The sequence below is a fragment of the Perna viridis genome, chromosome 7 (assembly GCF_037379345.1).
Source record: "Perna viridis isolate PV_CMFRI_1.1 ecotype Kerala chromosome 7, ASM3737934v1, whole genome shotgun sequence".
In the NCBI taxonomy this organism is placed as follows: domain Eukaryota; kingdom Metazoa; phylum Mollusca; class Bivalvia; order Mytilida; family Mytilidae; genus Perna; species Perna viridis.
Genome location: NC_142451.1, coordinates 33,522,498 through 33,547,702, shown reverse-complemented (window position 1 = coordinate 33,547,702; position 25,205 = coordinate 33,522,498). Strand labels below are relative to the sequence as shown.

The 25,205-nt window shown below is 31.5% G+C and overlaps 1 protein-coding gene across 7 annotated transcripts in view; it reads right to left on the bottom strand.

Moving 5' to 3' along the window:
- Positions 1-2,252: 2,252 nt before the first annotated feature.
- The window catches only part of LOC148612390 (histone-lysine N-methyltransferase EHMT2-like), a 42,782-nt gene continuing 19,829 nt past the window's right edge, over positions 2,253-25,205 (bottom strand). For 5 of the 7 annotated variants that reach the window (XM_088593767.1, XM_088593769.1, XM_088593768.1 and 2 more), the window contains 19 exons: positions 24,961-25,104; positions 24,500-24,690; positions 24,060-24,181; positions 23,702-23,768; positions 22,919-23,001; positions 22,046-22,152; positions 21,349-21,471; positions 20,720-20,821; positions 18,747-18,851; positions 18,394-18,509; positions 17,489-17,527; positions 16,804-16,974; positions 13,535-13,679; positions 12,695-12,772; positions 12,089-12,204; positions 11,742-11,828; positions 7,727-7,805; positions 4,795-4,970; positions 2,253-4,324 (listed from right to left, as the gene is read on the bottom strand). In XM_088593767.1, the coding sequence (XP_088449893.1) occupies positions 4,177-4,324; positions 4,795-4,970; positions 7,727-7,805; positions 11,742-11,828; positions 12,089-12,204; positions 12,695-12,772; positions 13,535-13,679; positions 16,804-16,974; positions 17,489-17,527; positions 18,394-18,509; positions 18,747-18,851; positions 20,720-20,821; positions 21,349-21,471; positions 22,046-22,152; positions 22,919-23,001; positions 23,702-23,768; positions 24,060-24,181; positions 24,500-24,690; positions 24,961-25,104 (2,199 nt within the window). In that variant the 3' untranslated portion in view covers positions 2,253-4,176. Of the gene's footprint in view, positions 4,325-4,794; positions 4,971-7,726; positions 7,806-10,318; positions 10,448-11,741; positions 11,829-12,088; positions 12,205-12,694; positions 12,773-13,534; positions 13,680-16,803; positions 16,975-17,488; positions 17,528-18,393; positions 18,510-18,746; positions 18,852-20,719; positions 20,822-21,348; positions 21,472-22,045; positions 22,153-22,918; positions 23,002-23,701; positions 23,769-24,059; positions 24,182-24,499; positions 24,691-24,960; positions 25,105-25,205 lie in introns of those variants that run through there. The other 2 variants (XM_088593774.1, XM_088593775.1) reach the window with 1 other exon arrangement.

Below are 25,205 nucleotides of genomic sequence, written 5' to 3'. Positions count from 1 at the left end.
TATTAAGTTATCAGCCAATATTTTGAAAACTAAAGTAGATACATATAGAAAGAAACTCTTATTGCTGACATGATCCTTATAAGTCCTGCCCAAATCTTCTTGAGTAAAAAAATTTAGGACAAGTCTTTGTTAAATTTGTTATTGAAAGACAAAATTTAACCAGGTGATTCACGCTCCTCGTAGCCTCTTGTTCATATTAAAGTCAATATTCCTGAGATTTGCAGTGTTTTTATTTGACAAGTTTATTTAATTAACACGACTGTTATGGTCTTATTTTGTCTAGTAAACCAATTCTTCCCACACATTACCAACTGATTAGTAGAACAAATATTTTTTAATGATATTTCAACTTATAAATAAACAAAAACTTACTTGTAACCTAATTAAGATGATTAACAGAAATGTTTAGAATATTTTTGTGCAAGCCAGTTTTAAATACCATTCTGTGTACGAATCAGGCGATGATGGACACATTATTTTTCTCAATTTGGTCTTTTTTGTCTCAAACATATTCAAATACATCTAGAAAACAACTGAAAAGCTATTTAAATTTATCCTGAAGCATTGGTGATGTAGATATTTTTAGACTGCTTATACAAGGAAAAAGTTAGGGAAAATTTTCCTGCCATTTTTTTCATAGTGCATATCAACTAAATTTGACCCATCAATACCTTAAAAAGGCCAATTTTTTTTTCTGCATGTGCCGTCCCTCATACACATTTTGCCTGATTCTTAGATGGAGAAGTACTTAACTTATAAACATAAGGAAAATTCAATCAAAATAATCCAACAATATAAAACAATTAAAAAAAATATTCTAATAATGTAAATTTAAACATCCATACACAATATGCAGTAGTAATACTCAATGTATGAGCAAGCTCACAAAATATACCCTCTAGTTGCAGAGGTGTTCTTTTCCTTTAAATGTTGAATGTAAAAACCACAAGTTTAATAATCTCGCTTTGAAATCATCAGACAGTAATTCTATACCTTAATGCATATCTTCATATGATGCTTAACATTCCAATAAAATTATATCAAAATTATTATTATTACAAAATAAATTAAATATCACAATTTGCTCTATGAATAAAGTACATGTACAGTAGTAATTTTTCACATCATTCATTGGAATGAAAATTATATGTAAGATGATGTGATATAAATTAAGCAAGCTTTTATTTCTGCGATTTCCTGAATTTCATGAATGTGGCAATAATAACAAGCTCAGGAAAAGTTATCAATATAAGGTGTATTCCTCCATGCACATCTTCATACGACGCCTAACCTTCCTATTCCATTTTCCAATCTCTTGAAGGGTTCAGGAGGAAGTGCACTTAAAATATGAACAGAAAAAAAGGACCAACAGACAGGCAGGGTGGTTCTTATATCCCCCCCTCCCAAAAAAAAAATATAAAAAATTTGCAAGGTAACACTATACCCTTGTGTTTAAATTTAATATATGACCATGAAATACCATTATTTAAGGTCTAGGTCATTAAAACATTTGTCAAAGATAAACATGGTCAGGTTGCTGTAAAGTTGAAAAATACATGGTAAAACTGAAGTAGATGTGCAACAGATCTGAAATCACATCCCATCATGAAGGACTCAATACTAAAGTTGCATACTAAATATCTAGTAGCTTTAATTTAAAGTTGCTATGAAAAATGTTGCAAGAATATTTTCCTGCTCACCCAACAAACTGCATTCCTAATGTCCCCCTTATGTCAACGAAGTGCAAAAGAGCCAACCAATATAGTACAGCACTCAAATTCTCAGTAGTCAAGATTAATCGCCTCTGCTGAGGGTATATTTGCTATTTCAAATCGTTTTACCTCTACCACACTCAGTACAAAACCCCCTCCATTTGCCTCTTTATACAAAATAGTACTTTACACCAGAAAAAAACTTTGCTGATTTGTAATGAGTAGTACTTGATTTTTTTTTACATTCTGTACAGCTAGTGGCATGATATGTAGTGAATCAGAAAGCAGTTATAGCTTAATGGAGGAAACTGGCTCTAGATGCCTTTAAACCAAGTCAATAAACAAATAATGAGAATTAATCTATGTAAGTGGGATGGGCGAAGTAGGATAACCCATACCTCACTGTCCACCTATAACTATTACAGAAAGGTGTGGAGTCTGGTGCAAGTCTTTCCATACATACTTCCTCAATTCTATAAGGCTTGTATTCTATTATGTCACACCAGTTAAGAGTGATTCCTATAAATGACTTTTAAGAAACAAGTCTTTTATCATTTATTGTCTATAATACTACAATATGGATATAAATTTAAAATACAAATCCAATCTGATGTTTAAGCATCAAATATATGTCTACATATAAAACTGTAATCACTTTTGTACAAATTCATTATTAAAATTTCATATCATAACAAGTCAAAATATGATAACAACATGTAAAAGTATCTGTTCTTTCAATTAAACTAAATAAAATCTTCCGATATTTGTACATTTTCACCTCAAGATAAAAAAATGAAAACAAAAATTTAATTTTTTTGTTGTGATTTGTTTGACATGAACAATACACATTATCACACTTGTTAATTAATAAACATGAATTTTATTTTACTTGCCACTTAATACTATAAATTCAAAGTATATACTTTAATATTAGAAGTATCCTATAATTGCACTAGAATGTAAATAATTGGGACATACATAAAAAAAATCATGCATCAAAGCAAAGAAAAGCTAATAATTCAACAAAATACAGTTGATTTCCAGTGTTTCCATGTCAGATTCCAATAATTTCTGTAATAAAAAGATGTTTTGAAATAGCCTAAATTTGTCAAGTAGAAGAGATTTGACCATCTTAAGAATCTAAAATACATGTTGATTTTAGTGGATCTAAACAAACGATGACTTGTATGAGTTATTACTGGCAAAGAAAGAATAAAATCTGGACTAAAAAAATTCAGTTCAAATGTCTAAATACCTTCTGTCATACAAAATGTCTGAATATCAAAATAAAAATCACTACACTTCCTTATGAAAGACTAATGCAGAACATTCATAAATGGTAGTAAAATTGTGCCTTGATTTTTCTTCTAAAACTGATAATGAAGTAAACCTTGTTTGAAATGATGAAGTCTAAAGCAGCATATAAATCATAAGACATAATTTGGCATGGGGGTATATACATAAAATCAAGTTAGGAAAACAATTTAACAATATAAAATTTACAAAAGAATTAAAAAAGAACAAAAAACCTTTAAATAAGTGTTAAGAAATTTCTTTGTATTTCATCAATAACTACATATCTCAAAGTAGGCAGATTTATACTTTTGATACAGCATGTAACACTGTACACTAAGAGAAAGTTTTTGTTAGCAAGCTCACATACCTAATACCAAAGTATAAACAGTCATAGGGACTACATGAATTTACAGACAAAAGTCACCAATGTCAGACTGCTTCAGAATATCAAATGTATCCAGAACACTGAAATTATCTTTCACTTTTTCTGATCTGAAGGAAATCAAACCTGAATCCAAGTGACAGTGCATCCTTTACACATGGACGGATGGGTCAGCATTTTTTATACCCTTCAAACTTCATTGTTTCAGGTAATAAAACATATTAAATTGATTAAAGAGAAACAGCCACAATTTGCAATGACAAGTAAGGTCTTAAAAATAAGAAATCCTCAGTCATACTGTAAAGCACAGATAATTCACTGGAAAGCAAAATGATCTAAATTGTGGACATGCAAATTGTACAGAACTTATACTACATCCATATAAAATACAGATCAATAAATGGGAACCAATATTTAAAAAAAAACATAGCAGGTTACATGATGGTAAAGCTTAATGTATCTGTTTGATTCTACCATTAGTAGACTAATAAGGAAAAGATAATAAACATAATATTAAGATAAATGAAGTGGGAAAGCAACAAAACAAGTCTTATGAAATGCTCTCATGTTAACTTTTTGATTCATGTTATAAGAACATATCTAGGACTTATGTATGATCTTTTGGTGTTTCACAACCCTAATTAACAACTTTTTTTAATTCATCATAGTTTGAAATCAAGTTTTTAATACTAAGAAGTCTACCTATCACCTTCAAACCTCTATTCACATAATCATGTATACCTATGACTTTCAAAAGACCCATATTTCTTCACAACATTACAAAGCCTAATCAACATTGCCATCTTCATGTCTTTGTTTATATTCCTCTATAGTTTTGTGAATAGTTTCAGAGTTGTATTTACACTTAGCACAGCCACAGGCACATGTAAACTGCTTCCATTTGATCATCCAAAACTTTTCTCCATAATCAAACCTACAATAGTCAGTATAACCATAGTTACTATCCCATTATGGAAATTTTCTTTATCCTTTTCAATTATTGAATATTCATGAAATTAAGTGCAGTGATTGATAGTTGGGGTTTAAGAATGCAGTCACGAAAACAATTCAATTATAATGCTAAGGCATGCTAAAACGAGATTCATCAAAGGAAGACAGCATTATTCTGTAAAAAAAAAATTCATCACAACTCTGACTCATACACCTGGGCATACCATTTATTCTGATAATAACAAATGAGTTTTCAACAGAAGAATCTGTGAACATTTATTTGTATTGTGTTTTTCTGGTCTTTCTTTCTTGCATTTTCTATGTTTATTTCAGAACAACCCTATAATTTGAACTTGATGTCAATAAAATTGTTCATTCTTCACAGGACTGAACATAATTTAATACCCCTTCTTTGTTATTTTTTTCTTTTGAAAAGGTACTACTAATACTTGCCCTAACTCTTCATTAGCTTTAATGTCTCTGGATGAGAAAAAACATATTCTGGGAAATCGAAGGTCTTGATGGTCCACAAAAACTTTGACTGGAATGATATTGGGTTCACAGAGATGATTGATGAAGCGACTAATGTTACCATAACGTCTGGCATCTATACAATAGGTGTCCCCATCCTAAAATACAAAAAATTATGGGGTACTCCTTATTACATATCTCTTCAATAAACAGAAAAAAAAACATCAATATTTATTCATTTACTTCTGACTTCTCTGCCTTTTTCTACTGACAAAGGCCAACAAAACATAATTGCAAAGTCAGCAGTAAGTATACAGAAAAAAAAAATGATCAGAGAATGTCCCCATTACAATGTTGAACCCTTAAGTCATGCTAGTTCTATCTGCAGGAACTAACCAATATTTTCCCAATGTAATATTCATATGCTGTCTAACCTTTCTATACAATTTAATAAAAATCCATCAAGTGGCACTTACTAGATTTTAGCATGTAAAACCTTAAAGTTAGATTACATGCATTTCCTTTCGCAAGCATCAATCATTACTAAAGGCGATAAAAGGACCAAACAAGAGGTTCCCAGGAGCCTGAATCGCTCACCTGGTAGAATTTTGCCTTTCAAGGGCAATAAATTACACAAGAAGTTGTCCAACAATTTTGACTTTGATAGGACTTATCATATGAATCGTTTCAGTAAATGAAAATCTAAATCTATCATAGTTTTTCAAGACATTAGCTGAAAACTGTTAAAAAAAAAACCCTGCCATTTTCCCCAGTCAAAGGCAATAACTCTTATAAGAAAGCGTCTGACAAGACTTAAGTAATCCTAAAAATAAGGATCATTTCAGCTATTGAAAGAATTTGGCTAAACCTTTTTGGAGATATATGCGAAAAACTACTGTCTGACCTCTGTTCTATTTTTAGTAACAGTGGCCATGTTTTTCGACAAATCAAAAAACCCCACTTCAATTCTATGCAGGATACCAAAAGGAACACTTATACCAAGTTTTGCTGCAATTGGTATAATAGTGTCAGAGGAGAAGATTTTTGAAAGAAATGACATTAAAAATAGCAAAAAATGTCAAAAAAGGGCAATAACTCCAACATGACTTTACTGATTAAAATGAAAATTCGACCACAGATAGATCTCATCATGCTGAACACTTTTACCCAGTCAGGATTGGGCTTAACCTAACCATTTTGGAGATATATTCGAAAAACTATCGTCTGACCCCTATGTTCTATTTTTAGTAACAGCGGCCATGTTTTTTCGACGGATCAAAAATCCCCACATCAGTCCTTCGCAGAATACCCCAAGGAACATTCATACCAAGTTTGGTTTCAATTGGTTAAGTAGTTTAGAGGAGAAGAGTTTTGAAAAGTTGTTAACGATGCTGGCCAGGTGAGCTAAAAAAGACACTTTTCTCAATTTGAATTTTCCTGCTAATTTTTGGTTAAAATCCCTGCTCTTCACTTCCAGTTTATTAATGGTAAAATATAAATGATAGGATGAATAATTTCTTATAATTCTGTTAAATGGAACACACATAATATATTTTATGCTTCCTGACTATTAAAGCATAAACTAAATTCCCTATATGCAAATTACTAAATATATTTCAAAGCAAAAAAGGAATCCCTCAACATCTTCAGTTGATATGAAGACTAGATCTTAATTTTATTTGCGGAAATAATAGTATATTATAGAGCTGAAATATATATGACTATATTTTTGTGTAGTTCAAAAATAGTACAGAAGTTCCAATGATGGACCAGCAACACCAGCAACATAAGGTATTTCGATTCTGAAAAATCAAAAAGCCCAAAAAAGCCAACCTCCCACATCATTATTTTTAAAAAATGTGGCCGGAGATCCTAAACTTTTTATCTTCCTTAGAGCACATTTAAACAAGCTGTCTAATATTCCTATAAAATACAGTTGTGTCAGACTCAGAAGGGTCGAAATCTCAGATAACTCTAACTTCAAAGTCCCAGCAAGTTTAAATGTGCTTGCAGGAAGATAAGGCCATACAAAGAAAAAAAAAAAAAACGTCTAGGATCTCCAGTCACTTTTTCAATTTTACCTTAGATAATTCGAAATCTCAGACAACTCGACATTTTCCATCAGTCCAGTCAATAGGACCTCAAGGTTAATTAACCCTGGTGTCTCGAAGTCAACTAATTAGTCAGAGAACTGATTGCTTTATTACAAACCATGATCCAAGTGTGTATTTACAATGATTAGCGTGGCTTTTGAAATTATTTGTTGACACTTGTTAATCCAAAATAGCACGTGTAGTGAAAAGAAATGAAACTTCATTGATCACAAAACAGTATTCACACTAACATTGATATCAGATATTTTGATAAAAAAATTTTAAAAATACAGATGAATTGTATTGGTACAACATGTACATGTTTCTGAATATTTAATTAAACATCAAACACATGATAATAATTACGTTTATTTCAACAACTACATTCGTTTCGCTAGTGAATCTGAAATTTTATCACAGTAATGTAGAGCACATGGGTTTACAAATCTCTTGATTGTGAGGTGCGCAAAGCAGCTTGTAATGAATTTATGACGTTTTCTACGTATAAAAATAATAATGGAATTTCCCTTAAGCATGCGCTGCCCTTCAGTATTTAACACATGATAAACAACACACGAAAATATCTTCCGATATAATACACAAGTCATGACGAAGAACCCTGTAAGTGATTGATTGATTATTGGGGTTTAACGCCCCAATAATCAATCACTTTACAGAGTTCTTCGTCATGATTTTTTTTAACGCCTCATACACTACCATGAATGTTAATTGACATCTAGAATTAGCATCAAACAACTTCACTAAGGTACAACAACTCTAATACCCTTCTTGTAACTTGGGCCAATTACAAAATGACCTACCCTATTATCAAGGTCAAACAAGTATGAATCATCCTCCCTACTATCTGCTTCAGAATCTGTAATCAACTCTCCTATATACCTGTAAACAAATAGAGTTCAAATCAATGTAACAAGAGGCTCCCAGGAGCCTGAATCGCTCACCTGGTTAAATGTTTTGCCTTTTAACACCAGTAGTCTGTATTAGTGCAGCAGACAGCTAAATATATTTTAACTTCATTGGGCCTAGAAGGTTTACAGCTATATTAATTATATTAAAATTGTATAATACTGAACTGTTTCTGGACAATTTGTCTAGTTTCTGGGCTGTATTATGAACAGGCACATGTAAAGTATCGATTGTACCTTACGTTTTAGTGAAAAGACTTTTGATATTTATTTTTGTGCGTACAAAAATCATCCATTTTTTCTTTGGCATATGCTTGGACTTCAAATAAAATATTAAAGATTTAACCATGAATAAAGGATTCTCAAAACTAAAAAATAACAAACAAAAAATGTGACTTAGGGTGCATGACAAGGATTGATTTCGTAATAAATTTGACAATACATAAACTGTGAACTTTGAAACAAGTACATACATGTACATGCATGTTATCACAATATTCAAGTCGTATGGTGTTGATTGCCATTATTTTAACAAGGCTAATGGTTGTAATGCAATATCCTCTGCAGGGACAAACCAGACATTTAGAAAAGAAAAAAAAGAAGCTTGCCAGCCTGGGTTCCTCAGAAACAAGAGGCTCCCAGGAGCCTGAATCACTCACCTTGTTGAATTTTTGCTTTTCAAGAGCAATAACTCTAACAAGAAATTGTCTGACCATTTTGACTCCATAAAGACTTTGGTAGGACTTATTATGAGGATCATTTCATCAATCGAAAGTTTCATTCTATCTATCAAAATTTTCACGATAATGACTGATAACTGCAAAAAGCATAACTGTTTACCTTTCAAAGGCAATAACTCTTATATGGAGTCGTCTGACAACTTTGATCCCTGAAGACTTTTGTAGGCCTTATAATAAGAATCATTTCAGCAATTGAAAGTTTCATTCTATCTATCATAGTTTCCAAGATATGGGCTGAAAACTAAAAAAAAACAGTAATTTTTCATCTCTCAAGGGCAATAACCCTTACATGGAGATGTCTGACAACTTTGATCCCTGGAGACTTATGTAGGCCTTATAATAAGGATATTTCAGCAATTGAAAGATATTTGCCAAACCTAAGGGTTTTAGAGATATATGCAAAAAACTACTGTAAGATCCCTATGTTCTATTTTTAGTAAAGGCGCCATGTTTTTTAACCAATCAAAAATCCAAAGTCATTTTGTTAAGGATACCCTAAAAAAAGAAAATACTAACTTTCACTGAATTCTGTACAGTAGTTTCTGAGGAGAATATTTTTGAAAGTAACAACATCAAAAACAGCAAAAAACGTCCAAAAAGGGCAATAACTCCAACATGGGTCAACACATTTTCACCAAAATTTGACCACAGATAGATCTCATCATACTGAATACTTTTACCCCATGTCAGAGTTTGGCTAAAAAAATCCAAACAGTCATTTTGTTAAGGATATCCTAAAAACAAAAATACCAACTTTCATTGAGTTCCGTACAGTAATTTCTGAAGAGAAGATTTTTGAAAGTAATGACATTAAAAATAGCAAAAAACTTTGAAAAAGGGCAATAACTCCAACAAGGGTCCTAACGGTTTTGGAGGTATATGCAAAAATCTGCTTTCTGACCCTAATGTTCTATTTTTAGTAATGGTGGCCATGTTTTTTAACCAATCAAAAATCCAACCGGTCATTTTGTGCAGGATACTCTAAGGAACAGTCATTATAAGTTTTAGAGGAGAAGATGTTTGAAGAAATTGTTAACGACAATGACGACAGACATCAAGTGATGGCAATAGCTCACAGTCTATGGCCAGGTGAGCTAAAAAAAAAAAGGGGGGGTTGTTCTCAGACATTATTTCCCAGTTTACTAATTTTTGTCAATTTTACACATGAAAAAGACAAATTTTCAAAAAAAGGGAAATTCCAATGCACAAAACTGGCATTAATGAAGTTCAGAGGCACTAGAGCTTCTAAGAATTTTTTTTCCTCTCAGACTCCATTTTCAGTAGTCTTATGAATAGGACATAATGGTAACATAGTTCTTATAGAATATTAGTTCAAAGCAAACATCACTGTTTGGGGTAGGGGCAGATAAAGAATATTAGAAAAAGAGAGGGGCTCTGATTTATAAAATGGGGCAGAGATTGAAATTAGTCTAGACAAAAAAATAATACCTAGACCTGCAAACAAGTCACTAGACCTGATTTCATAGCCTTGATCGAAACCTCACTTTTATTAAAAACGAACTACATTATTTTTAATAAAATTGGCAATTCATTCATTTTTGTAGTGGTTTTTTTATAGCTTTCAGGTCTGGATCTTTTAGAAAGTAATTTTTAAAATAAATGTATAGAAATGATGCCGGCTAATGGACATTGGAACTTTGAAGACAACATAAAATATCATCTTAGAACTTGAAAGGCTGCAAACTTTCAATTGATTAACTTGCTATGACACAATAATTTCAATTGCAACAGTGAACACAATTTTATTTATTATCTGGTTCTAGCTGAAAGTCAATCAGACTCAGAGCTTTCATGGTTTTCACTCATGTCCTCTAGCCCTCTAGTTCCAAAAGGTTGTTGTTCACATCTCCTTTCTCTAATAAAACAGGAATTCCATAAATATGTGGCTGATGTACGGTCATAGTCAGACACATTAGGAGCATGAAGCTTAATTAGAACTGAGAATTTCAGTCATTTAACTTGAGTAGTCTTGACCTATAGTCAAGTGTATCCTTTTTAAAGTTATTTGTTCCGGTTATAAATTTGCTGTCATACACTTTACTTTGCTATTTATTGTCTTTAAGTTGTTATAACTTTTTTTTGCACATAAACATACATGTACAGAGCAGTTGTAGTAAGCGGTTTGTGCTAAAAGAATATATTGTTACTTATGATGTCATTCAAAGTTGTTTTGAACATGTACAATGTCATAGTTTTAATTTTCAGGCAGCCAATCACGTCTGTTTGCTTCATGTAAAAAATGATTAAGTGAACCACTTTATGGTTCACATCTCAAACTCTTATTTGTTATAATCTTAATACAAAAATAAAACTGAATTTGGGATTTATCACAACTGTAAAAGCATCTTTGCCAAGGATTACAATCCTAACCTCATCCACAACCTCATTTTTGTCTATCAAGCCTGGGTTGCTAATTCTTTAAATTTATATCTGTTATTCTTTTGCTTAATTTTGTATTTATGGTGCAATGTCTTGACTATGGATACTTTGTTCTTCCTTCCTATTTCCTCAATTTGTTGATGGAAGTTTTCCTCAAGTTGTTGGGCGCTTAATTATTGAACAACAGACAAAAATATGTCACACTATTATCTGTCTGCTTAAAAAGCACTTAAAATATTGATCATGTAAAAAATAAGAAGTCACTTTGGATAATATTCATGCTTTTCTGTTGTACCAACAGTTTGGAAATAGGACAGGATGTACAAGAAGTGATTTCATACTTCAAAATTTTCATATAATGATAGATGAAATATGTGAAAATTTGCAACTTCAAACTCATTTTGCACAGCTCATGTTGCAAATTGAATTGATAACGAAAGTTATGTTTATTTTATTTGTTATTCTGTCAAGAATATTTCAATATATATCTTAATATTCTATGGTGTCTTGTTATCTCTCTATAATTAAAAATGCATTAAAATGCAACAATTTTAAGAGGCAATTGTTCAGTGATTAAATAATCATGTTACCTATTTCCCAATAACTAAAATGAAAGATTATAATAAAATTAATTATCGAAGTATATTGGGGTTGATTGATCTCTTACCCCTAATCTAATTAATGCAAAATAGCAGAAAACTCTACCACTTTTCAGTGAGAAAACTACATTGATTTATCTTTCCACTGACATAAGATATAGTGTCACTTACTCGCAGATAAATGATCCTTTAGGTATATCTAACAAGGTTATAACTCCCCAACCTCTTCCTTCTGTTTTTACCATCTTCATTCGACATCTGAAAAACAAAAGGGTATCTACAACAAGATAAAAATATGTTCAAGCTGAAATCTGTCAACAGAATAAAACAAATATTTTAGCAAAAGAATACATGTACCATGTAGCCAGCTTTTCAAATACAGAAGTATAAATTACATGCTCTATGTATCAAATGTATATGTCATAAATAGAAAATGTCTGTTGCCAGCACTTTCATAAATCCATAGACCTAGAAAGATTTTTAGACTCTTCAACTTAATGAATTAACTTTCAACTTACGTTATACCATTCTGTACAACCCTGTTGTTACATGTACTCCAGCATCTACATCCAACATTACATTCAAATATCAATGGAGGTTCTAACATGTTAAACTCTGGTACTAAATGATATGTCTGGAAAAAATTAGTCATTAACATAAAAAGCAATACTACTTGCTTCACAAAGCTGAACATAAGACCAACAAATAATTTCATTAACTTGTGTATTCCAGAATGTGTAATTACAGAGGTTTTATGATTTCAGAGATTTCAGTAATTGGGAGATTATTTGCAGTTATTTTGGTCCATATCAATTTTTTTCTATAATGCATTTTAATCAAACTTAATATTGATAAAGTATCATTGTAGTTCTGCCTGTCAATTGTACCACACATGATATTATATAGCACATGGCACAAATTTCGAAGAATGACTAGTCTAGATACCACCAGATTACATCATCTAAATCATCATGAAGTTTTGTATTTCAGTAAAGTCAATAATAAAATTGAATCTCCGAAAAAATCACATTCCTGCAGTAGCATTGAAGACATCTTAGAAACTGGAAAGCAAAATCAGCATTTTGGAACTTTACTAAAAATTCCATTCCCCAATATTTACTTACTTTGTCATACCAACATCTGATACTGTTCCTGCCACAAACACAATACATAGAGGAACAATCATCTGAACATCGGCAACTCTGTAAATACATACACAGAAATTCTCTCACTCATTTTGTAAACACATGTATAATAAATAAATACAGATCCAATTCCTTGACAGTTTTTAAATCAAGAAAGCCTTTCTTACCTACAACTCCTGGTATTTTTATAAAAATGCAATCAAGTTTTCAGAAAGGAAACTAAAATTATCAATCAGTATAGCCTCCAAAAATAGCATAAATGAATCTACCCCTGCAGCACTGACTTCTCCTCAAAAGTAGATTTAAATACTGAAGTGCTTCAGCAAAGCTATGGGAATATTTTGTTCCATTTGTAAAGTCTAATTGCATCACTTGGGATCCATGGCTAATTTAAATATATTCACAAACAGATATATCTCAATACAACACAAACACAATATTCAAAAGTAGTACATGTATAACTATGAGTATTGTTCACTAAATTGACACCCCACCCCAGTTTGTTTACATGCAACTTTTGGCCTCCAAATTAATTTGAAAAGAGGGTGCAAAATGGTAATATGCAATAAAGATTCTGCAAAAGTTTCATTAAATTCCATTCAGTAGTGATGCAGAAGGAGTAACGAATCAGAGATGGGTACCAACATATCCAAAAGAATACTTGATGAGGCCAATATTGTAGCATCTGTGCCCATCACTAATACTATCTTTATAGCTTACTAAAATCAAATGGAATTTGCCAAAATAACCAATAAAATCTACCATATTCCTACATTACTTTGCAACACTGATTGCATGATAAAATTTTCACATCTTTACCTGTAGACTACTTATGGTTCTGTTTATATGAAGGTCAGTGGTTTCCACATTAGCTGTGACATATTGATAATCTGTAGGTAATGGGTCATCATCTACACCATTATAAACTGGAATTGGAATGTTTTCTCTGCCCATAGATACATCCCTAAAAATACATATCAAACACTTTTGAGTCAAGACTAACTTAAATTGTTTACAGCAAGTCCCAATTTCAATACAGATCTTGGTAGAATACTGAGCAATTTAAATAGCTCTCCAGGTAGAAATCTGCCCTAATTTATACCATTTTGTTCTATTAAATCACCACTGGACACCTGTGTGAACTTCTGGACACTGTCTTTTAAGTTTGAATTGCTGTCAATAATGACGACCTTAACCTCTAAATTTAACCTCCTTGAGTGTGTTATGGTAGCTTGTAGTATACATACTTACTTATACACTATGGCTAACGACTATTTTGACGATTCCCTTTTCCCACAGTGGGCATGGGCAATAGTGGACAATTTGTGGGTGTGGTTTAAAGTATTGCGAACTGAAACTGGACAGTTAACCAGTGTGAATTAGCAAATGACACTTACATGTACCTTAGAAGACGTATTCATGTAGGTGATTTAATCATGATTAGACCTTCGTGCACGCGTGTACTAAGATTGAGGAGTAATAAATTGGTTTTTTTTTTACAACTGTAAAAAAAAAATTAAAAAAAATGAGATATACGATATACAATGAGTGCAACCTTCATGAAATTCAAAAATAAAATCAAAACGACTGTGGGCTGGTGTTACGAATTTTAAATATGCTAAAATTTGAATAATACTCTCAACTATGATTAATTTAATAAGTATCCATTTCAACAACTACAAGTGAAAAGCAAAATAACACTAAACTAGGAAATTTTCTAACTCAACTTTGTCCCGGTTTAGTATAGAAATATATTGGAGATTTTCAGAAAAAGGCCAACTAAGTCGGCACACCAGTGTAAATAAAGATTCCAATGAGTTTAATTTATTCTATATATAGTTAGTCATAAAATTCATACTAGAAAAAATTTATTTTTTTATCAGATTATATCTGGGGGATATTTTGATTTAAAAATAAAACTTTGGATGTCCCTAATATGCTTCTGTGAAACATTAAATTAGGTTTCTTATTCTTTAATCTAAATATTACCAAACAATTCCTCTTCTTTAATAAGCAGTTAACCGACCACTTCCTTGTATATTGGCTGAGTGTGACACGCTTGGGTATTACGTAGTGACATTACACGGATAATACTGATTTGACTAATTAAGTTTACCTTGTTAACACATTGATTAATACTATTTCTAGGTGGCTATGATACGAAAATCACAAATACTTTACAAGATTATTACGTTTAGTAAAAAGAAAAAAATACTTGTATTGAGCATGATTTTATAAGAACAATGAACATTTAATTATAGCAATAAAAATATGATTGCCCTTGTGTCATTTCACCTATTTGTATATTCATTAACTAACAATGGATATTCTGAAAATGAAAGTAATAATGTTTCTGGAATAAAGTTTCATAAGATTCTAAAAAATCATATTTCAAAATAAAACACTTTAAAAGAAATCCATTTTCGAAGTGCATTTTGATTAATAACTTGATATGCAAAGATTTTTGGGAATTTCATGTAAATTAATTTAAATTAAAAAGTCTGACTCGTCAAAATGAAAAGTTATGATTTAACGTCAACAGTTATGAAAAATTTAAGTAAACATAGTTTTATATTTCCATATGTGTCTTAAAATTACATGTTTTTTGAATGACGGTGTCGAATCTTAAATACTTTAAAGTATTATTACTCTTCTTATTATCTATGCAAATAAGGCATGTTGTTTGTCGAGCGATAATTGTTGCCGTGTCAATGAAATGTCAATTTACCTCATACAATGCTCAAAACACAAGGACACACCTTTTGATAAAACGTAAAACACATTGATTGGTCGACGATATTACAAAGGCGTTTATCAAATTTGCGTAAGAAATAGACACACTCAAAATTTTTATAGTTATTGGTTTCAAATACGTTGTTCTTTTTTTTTTTTAGAATTATTACGTAAGAAACCCATCTGTAAAATGAATAGTTTGCAAGTAGTCGATTTTCTTGATCATTTTAATTTACAATTTGTATGCTACTGTTATATAATAACGGAACTAATCGTAGTCAAGTGAAGGAAAAAAAAAACGGAAGAAATAAGTTGTTCAATTGTCTATAGTGCGCTAAATCTAAAAGAACTAACTGCATATTCAACTTGAGGGGAATTTTCCACCCATCACTATATTTGGCTAACGTGTGCTCAGATAATATGCGGTTAAATCCGTTGCTATTTGAAAACTCATGAACTATGCAGTTCAAAAATTCTGGATCATATATTATCTTCCAATGATGCTTCCTGCTTTCTTATTTTGTTGAAATGACACGATACCAAAATTGGTTATTTATAGACCGTAAGTTAAAGTTGCGCGTGTTTGCTTCAAATCCATTCTTTCACAAAGAAAATACAACTGCATTAAATAGGTTGTCAGTAAAATAAGTTTGCAAATACTTGATTTTCTTGAACTTCGTAATTTACAATTTGTAACAATCTGTTGACAGGTCAGGTGTACAATATTATCACATGATACATGTAGCAACTGGAAATGATAAAATTAATGCCTTAAGAATTTCTTTACAAATTATATCAACTTTGGTTTCTGATTAATCCAGGTTTACATTTTGATGATACTAAATAATGATAGACTTAAGTACGATGTGGGCTGTAAGAAATAAAAAAAAAAGAAACAACAACACAAACAAAAAAACAAAAAACAAGAGTTTAAAGCATTTAATTCATATAAAAACCTAGTTATATTAATTCCTAAGTAAACAACTGGTGGTGTCACAATTTTGGCTTGAGGCCAATTATACGTGAAAGAAAATTGATTCTCATGGTCAAGGTAATGATCGACACATTGTTCTTTAATTTGTCAACCGTTTGAACATTGCAATAAAATTGCCTATCATGGATTAAATACAATTAACAGGTTATCACGCATCCACCAGATACCGTGGGCGTGGACACTATACTGTCCACCTGACATGGTGGGCACATGGACAACTTGATTTGTCCACCATGGGCGAGTGGCATCGTCAAAATAGTCATTAGCTGTAGAGTACTTCAACATATATTGATGCACAATTCTTTCCTGCTTAACATTGCCATTTCACATACATGTAAGATAAAGTGCAGTCTACACCTACCTATGTATCAGTTTTTCTGTTCTTATGTTGCGATTAGCAGCAAATCCTTTCAACTGTTTATTGACTTTGAGAGCTAAACAGACTTGACTGTCCTCATCCAGACAGCACTGTAGTGGGGTATCATTCTCATTGTTTCTTACTTCTATATCCGCACCTCTGGCTAAAAATAACCTATAACACAGATGTTACTCCTATTCACCTCATGTGTATAAGGAAGTAAATATGTAAAAGCCAAATGTCAAAATCAATTAAGTACAAGTCCACCTAAAATTCAGACACTGCAAATGATTAATGATTCATGGTGTAGAAAAACCCACCAAACAATGCTTTTTCAGTCTACATTTGCTACTATTTCCTTTTAGCTACTTTTCGAATATAACAGAAATAGTAGAGAAAAGTCTGATCAGCTGGCAGACACACACTTCTTAGTCTACTGACTCACTTTTAAGATAAGCATATATTATATACATATAATTACATTAATTGTGCATATCATTAAAATATAATAAGAGAAACATATAAAATGTAATTATAAGACTTTAATGTTTTATTTTTTATGTTAAGCGTTGATATGGTCATACATTTTGGACATGAAGAGCTAGTATTGTGCTTCATTGAAAATGTGCTAGAGTCCACTATTTTATATGCCAATGTTCAATTCTCAAGTAATATGCCATACACTTACACTACACATTCATAATGGTTCTGCCTGGCTGCAATGTGCCTAAAAAATAGAAAATAAGATATAGTCTAGAGATGAATGAGTACAATATCTTATCTACATCACATCTTGATGCTAAATATTAGGCCACATCAAGTTAATATGTAGATTCTCATCCTTGCCTGTCCTACTCAAAAGGGTCTGCCCCAAAAATATTTTTATTTTTTATTTTTTTATGGTGGTTCACATTTCTGGATTTCTTTTGTGTCCGTATCCGTCACAACTCTACTTATATATAATACTACAGACTTCAGGTAAAAAAATGAGTAACACGGTGCGTGCTAACAGAATATCTTTATATTTTTCAGCTGATCTCAGAATGGTTTTTGTGTTAGTCATATTACAAGGGGAATTATAGAAATACAGCCTTGGTACGGCAAAAGCATAACTGAAAGTACACATTTCCAGGATTTCTTTAATGAATTCATAAGATTTCATAAATCTTGGAAAAATAAAAAATAAAAACCTCCCATACTGCTCCATTTTGTTTAGTTGCTGGTGGATGAGAATCTACAAGTTAACTTGATGTGGCCTTACATGGTTTTGGTACTTTGCTGCTGTTGTTTTTTGTGTTTGGTTTTTTTTTATATATATTTTGTGAGGTAAAAGTATACTCTTAGCCTATTCAGTCATGATATTGTCACTCTCAAACCTTTGGTGTCTTATTCATTAGAGGTCAATACAATGATTTCCCTCCCATTTCCCTTCATAAAAAGTGGAATGAAATGTGGGGAGCTACAGGGTAGTAGAAAATATCAGAAGTAAATATAAACCTTCACAATGGTAAGACCTGGATGTGAAAAAGTGAAAATTACAAGAAAATATTACATCCCTGCAGTAGCATTGAAGACATCTATAATACTACTTACAGAGGTCTATCACCATGTTCATTTGGAGCATCTAACATACAACCAGCATTAAGGAACATTTCACAAATGTCTACACTTCCTGAGTAAGCTGCCCAGTGTAAACTTGTATTCTCTTCCTGCAAAATAAATCAAATACATTTAAAACATCCCGAAATAATTTGATGCTGGCTAATTTGATGTACAAAACAAACCCTACCTAATACAAGTAATAGAGAGATTTTTTTTCATTTTCTATATTTTGAAAAGATAGTTCATTTATTCTTTTAAGGTATTAGAACATACTTTGTCAACTGTGTAGTAAGTATGTACAACATAACTGTAACTAAATCTTTCTCCTCTTACAAAAAAATCACCTTATCTTTCATGGTAGGTTGGGCTCCTTGGTCCAGCAGGAACTTGACAGTAAATACTAACTTATGTTCTGAGGCCCAGATAATGGGAGTCCAGCCACCATCATCCTAGTAATCAACAATCATATTATTGCTAGTATAGTGGCTATCAGACTGCTAAGAGACTACATTACACAGTTTCTATATGACTTTTTTTGTTGTTGATTAAAAAAATTACTGCTTATCTTATGCACATGATATGAATGTTTAATTGAAGAACCAGGGCCAAGTTTTGTAAAGAATCTCAAATTGAGATTTTCCTCAAATTAGTCCTCATCTCAAATTTCGACCAATCAAAACACATGACATGGAAGATTTGAGGAAAATTTCAGAGATTTCTTTTAAAACCCAGGCCACAACTCACAACAAAATAAATTTTGAAAAAGTTAGACCTGACCATGAGGGGATTAATACCATAGCCATATTTTTTTCATAATTGTTGAAGCTTAAATTTGTTATGATATGCAATCTTCACATAGTAAAATAACACTGCAAAAAAGTTTCATGCTTATCAATTTAGTAATGAAGAAGCAACTAAGGAGATTTTTAAGACAGACAGCAAGGCTGAGATCTATATACAAAAGGGTAGTTTGAACAAAATAAACTTTCAACCAAAAAACTGACAAAATCCCAAATGTGTTTTTGAGAAATAGTAACATGTCAGGACATTTGGAGATGCACTTACAACTCTTAACTTAAAAAACCCTAAAGTGGATTACCCAGAGTCCGTGAAAACTTGTTTTGCCCCGTCAGTCATAGGATTGGCTGGTTAGATTGTCCAGTCAGTCCCACAGATATTTAGTCAGTCCCACTCATTTTCGTAAATTTACTTTAATGACTTTATGGTATGCCATGTTGCTTTTCATTTTGTTGTATTGACTTGGTTGTGGAGTTTTTTCTCAATCTGTTTTCAGAAATGGCTATCAATACAGGTTTATTTATTTCCTATTTTGCATGTTATTAGTAACTTTTGTTTGTATCAATATAATTATCTGAATATCAATTATTTTATTTTATCATAATCATTCTTCAACAGCATATTTTATAATCCATGAAAAGTTTTCTGCTTCAGTCAGCTCAAAGTCAAACTCATCACCATTGTCCACTTCCCCATTTGCTACTAAATTGTAGCTCTTGATTTTTTTTGGTTTTTGTGATCTAATTTTTTACCGGTGGTTCTTGGACCGTCGCTCGTGATAAAAACATCGGACAACCCTGTTTTTTAACAGTCAAGACCAGCAGGACCGACGAATTTCGCGTACTCTGGATTACCTCCCTATGTTATCATATTACTTCATGCACATCTATATATAATACCATATTCCTTAAAAAATTTCATCGAAATACCTTGAACAGTTTTGCAGAAGTTGCACTTTCGAGGTTTTTAAATGTAAAACCGTAAATTAAATTATCTCCCATCAGAATCCTCTGACAGTAACCATATTCCTTCACACACATCGTCATATGATATCCAACTTACCCATAATATTTCATCTACAGCCTTTGAGTGGTCTAGGAGAAGTTTTACTTACAAGTTTGGAACATGAAAAACCCTTAAGTTGAATTATCTCCCTTTGGAGTCCTCTGACAATATATATATTACTTCATGCACATCTTCACATAATATCTAAACCTTCCTATAAAATTTCATCAAAATCCCTTCAATGGTAATATTAACATTTTTCGTATTTTTTTAATATGATCTTAAATTTTTTTTAAATGATGTACAAAACTGAAAATGCTGAACACAGTGAGTTTTATAATCTATATTAGTCTTATAATGTAAAATTTCAGTAAAACTATAACGGCAGGAGATAGCATTTGAAAGTAAGAAGCTGGAGTAAAGAGAAATAGAATTCTAAACTTTAAGTTGTATGAGCATAACATAACTGTGAGGAGATATGATCAGATCCTTTGATTTTATCATTTATAATTACCTGAACATTGACATCAATATCACCTGAGTCTAGCAGGCACTTTATCACATTATTGTGACCAGCTTTAGCAGCATAATGTAAAACAGTCATACCATCATCTGCCTACAAATCACAAGTTTGTATTTTTAAACCAACACACGTTTTAAAAACAGGTTCAATGTTAAACCTAAAACATTGATGATTTCAAAACCTGAACAAACAGTACTCTCATTCTTTCTACCCAACTTCACATCACAATGACTGAACATTGAGATGATATTTACGTTGTTTTCAAAACCATACACAGCAAATTGAAAATTCCTTGGCAAAGCTACCAAAACATTCTCTCTGAGCTGTATTAACAAATTTGAAGAAAAAAATCAAAAATCATATGCAGGACACAACCTGGTGCTAGTGTGGTTTCACAAAGCCCTGTTTCACAACAATAATTTGTCCTACATTTGTATCAGCTTGACAGACACATGTTAGATATTTCACAAATATCAGCTGAATAGATACATGAAGATATTTCACTAATGTCAGCTTGAGAGGTACATGTAAATAGATATTTCATAAACTTGACAGATACATGTAAGTAGATATTTCATCACCTCGACAGATACATTTTGGATACTTCACTAATTTCTTACCCTGGCCTTCACATCAGCTTTACATTTCAGTAGATATTTAACTAATGATCCATGGTTACTCTCGGCAGCATACATTAAAGGGGTTTTCAGGGAACTGTCTGTCACATTGATAGATGCACCACTCTACAAGGATATATTATTACATCATTACTAGCAAAATTAAACTTAAATAATGTAACAACAACTATTCCGCAAAAATATAGATTTTATCCTACTTACATTGTAGTTATTCTGAGCAAGCCTATATTGTTTTAAATAACATAACTCACTAGTAACTTTTCATTTTATAATTTTTAGGCAAAAATGATAGCGTATCTAGACCTGACTTGGTTACCCTCATAGATTTGTCAGCTCATTAATATCTTCCATATATTATACACTAAGCAAGTTAAAAAGAGTTTAGGTTACAAGTCACCTAAAGCATATTCTAACGATAGTAAATACATGTACTAATGACAAGAAAGGCTCACTAGTGACAATCCCTCTTTCATTAAAGATACAAGGAAAATAAATGAAGTCTTGGGCAATACTAAGTTGTTGTCCAGTTTTCCTGAAAATGGATCCCACCATATGACATACCTTTGGAGCAGGGGTATAAAAACGGCAACCAGGTAAAGATTATTTTAGCTTTACATGTAATAAGTAATGAATTTGCAGGGTCAAAGTCACAGATTAATAATTCTTAGTTTAAAAATACCTGAATAAGAACATGGAGAACAATAAGACTTCCTGAAAGTGCTGCTGCATGCAATGCAGTCTGATTTTCATACTCCTCATAGACTTCATCAGGATTAAATCCATCCTCTGAAATTACAAACAATAAATTCATGAGATGACTTGAAAGTTACAGCTAAAATTCAACAACATGCTGTGAAAGAATTTTTGGTCTGTGTTCTCTGACAATTTTTAAATCTTTCAGTTGGATAAGATTATAATTATGCCAGTTTTACTCATCTTGAAATAGATGTGTGTTCACTAAAACTAATGCCAGCTTTTAGGAACATCTTCATTAAAAACTTTTGATCTAGAGAATAATTTTAAATTTGGTAATCTTTTACCAAATGAAGAAAACCTCTCATTGAAAGTGCAAAGACTTTAACTGATAAATAACATCGGAATCTGGTACAACAACTAAATATTTTTCTTTTACTACCATCAAAATAGTGTCAAAATTATCTTCTCATAACCTAATAAAACAACACAACAAGCTTATATCTTTCATATAAATTGATATAATTAAGAAAATGAAAAAAAAAAAATGATATAGATTCTGAGATTGTAGCTTTAGAACATTATTACAGTATATGTATATTTTCAATGCATTTTAAACGTATGTAAACCTAACAAATTCTTCAATAAGAATGTGTAAAGTTTTTGACAGTTTTCTCTATAATCTATTTTTCATGCATTCAAAATATATTTGTCCATTTCTTGGATATTTTAAAACCAATATATACCATCAGAATGAAGGGCCATTTACTAAAGAAACACATTGCCGGCTATTAACTTCTCTACATTAAATACATTCTTGGCGATGAACTTATTTTTACTAATCAATATTAACACTTACCAAGCATATACATTACTTTTTCTACATCAGATTCATAAGCAGGGTTATACATACATTTAGACAATGTACGATACTTCTTAGGCCTGAAAATAAAAAAAATTAAAACAGTACAACTCATTACATTTTAACAGTAATTTGCAAAACATCATTTTATTACGCATTTTTAAAGTACAAATTTTTTTCTCGGTGTGGCAATTGATTTACTTTATAAATACATCCATACAGGTACTGCATCATGGTTGGTGGGTTTTGTCAAATAACAGCTTATTCTGGAGGAATTTATGTGAAACACGATTTTATCCAAGGTAAACCATTAGAAAATACTGTGATAGTGGCTATTTTCATTTTTCTGGTTTATTATTGACGTTGCAGTGTTATCCCTGAATATTTCCCTCCGATTTGTAATTATGAGTTTGGTAATTTTTTTTTATTAACTTTTATGACTTTGAAACTCACTTATTTGATTTTTCTTTACTTTTTAAGGCAGTTAACATAATAATTCAGGCAATCATTAATTTGCCAAGACAAACATTTCTGAGGAAGTGGTATTTGCATTTTCTATATAACTGTGTATATTGGTACTACATTTGAAATGTTAATGTATTTTTGTATGTTTATGGTATATTGCCAAACTTCTTTCTTGCGCATTTTTATTGTAAACATCATATTTAAGTGATAAGGGTTTTTTTTGCTAGATATTAATGATACATCCTGAGAATATTTTACACTGAATAATGAAAAAATAAAGAATTATATATGTGAAACAACCTAAACATCACTAACCTTTCCTGTGCCATACTTTTTAGAACCCTTTCTAATAACAGTTTTTCAGGACCCATGTAAATTCCACCTAATAAGGACAAAACAAATGTTCACATTTTTTAAAAAAAATATTCCCATAAAAAATTGGTAATATGCAACAGACATTCAGGAATATTTAGTTAAATAATAAATAAGGTCAAAACAAACATTTGTCATAGAATCAACATTCAGTTTTTTGTTATAATTCCACAACATAAGCATCTTTTCATAAAAGAAAAACCAATATCACCAGTATGTATAAGCTTTTCTTCACATAATTTTTCCCAACATTTGTATAAATCTACTTAAAAAAAAACTTCTTATAATAGTAACAACTTACCATTAGATATGACCTTATCTGTACCAGACAGTTTGTAGCTTGCTGTGGCTACTTCATCTTCATCTTTATCAGCTGAAAATGATGTTTTTGTTCCCAACCCCATTCTAGCACGTTCTCTACTCCTAAAACAAAATACAAAAGAAATGTGAAATTTTTTCTCTATACTATATCTCCCTACATGCTGTGGAAGCATAGAGATAGTTATTACAGCTTTTTAGTTGTGATACATAACAGATTCTTTAGCATACGAAAGGAAGCCATCATGTACCTTTTGTTTGTTCATGATCTAATTCCTGAAATAAAGAGAAGATTAGAGGAAAAGAGAAAAAAACATGAACCTACACAATAACATTTTAATGCTGAACTACACAAAAGACCATTTTAGTGTCTATGTTGTCATAAGCCTGTTAGTAATTCCACATTCATTTTGTTCTACTCACGAAGACTTTGCTGCTTTTTCTTCTACCATTGATGCAACTCTTGGCTCCTCCAACTCCAAAATAATTTCTACTTGATGAGATTCTTCACCACAATGAGGACAGAAATATCTCCCATTACGTAAGACTTGGCATTGTTGGTGGAAATAGTGAACAGACTGTGCACCATCCTTACGACACTGGTAAAATTTTCCCTGAAAATTTTATGTTTATTAATGCAACTAAACAAGTAAAAGCAAGAGCAAAACTTTTTAACTGATGATTTATTTGAAGAAGAAAAAAAAAACACTGTGACATCAATAATCATTCCACGCACATTACATTTCATCTACAACCTGTGTTCAGTAAAAATTTCGACTCTACTATACATTTTTTAATTCATCATCAACAAAGCATACTGAATGATTGAAATTTTATTTCTTGTTATACCAAATTTAGAAGTCTTGTAAAGTAACATTCATTACCTGTGTACAAAAATGACCACAACCTGGACAACAAGCATGTAATCGCAACCTTTTTCTGTGAGCTTCACATATTGCCATGAAAGGTATTTTGACACCAGGACGAATAAGTTGATAATTTGTGACTTTATTACAACAACCCATCACCTGAAATAGTAAATCAATTAAAACTAAATATGGCAATGAATACTGGATCGAAGGACAGAGTACTTGAGTACAATTAAAGTACTCAGATACCTGTTTAAACA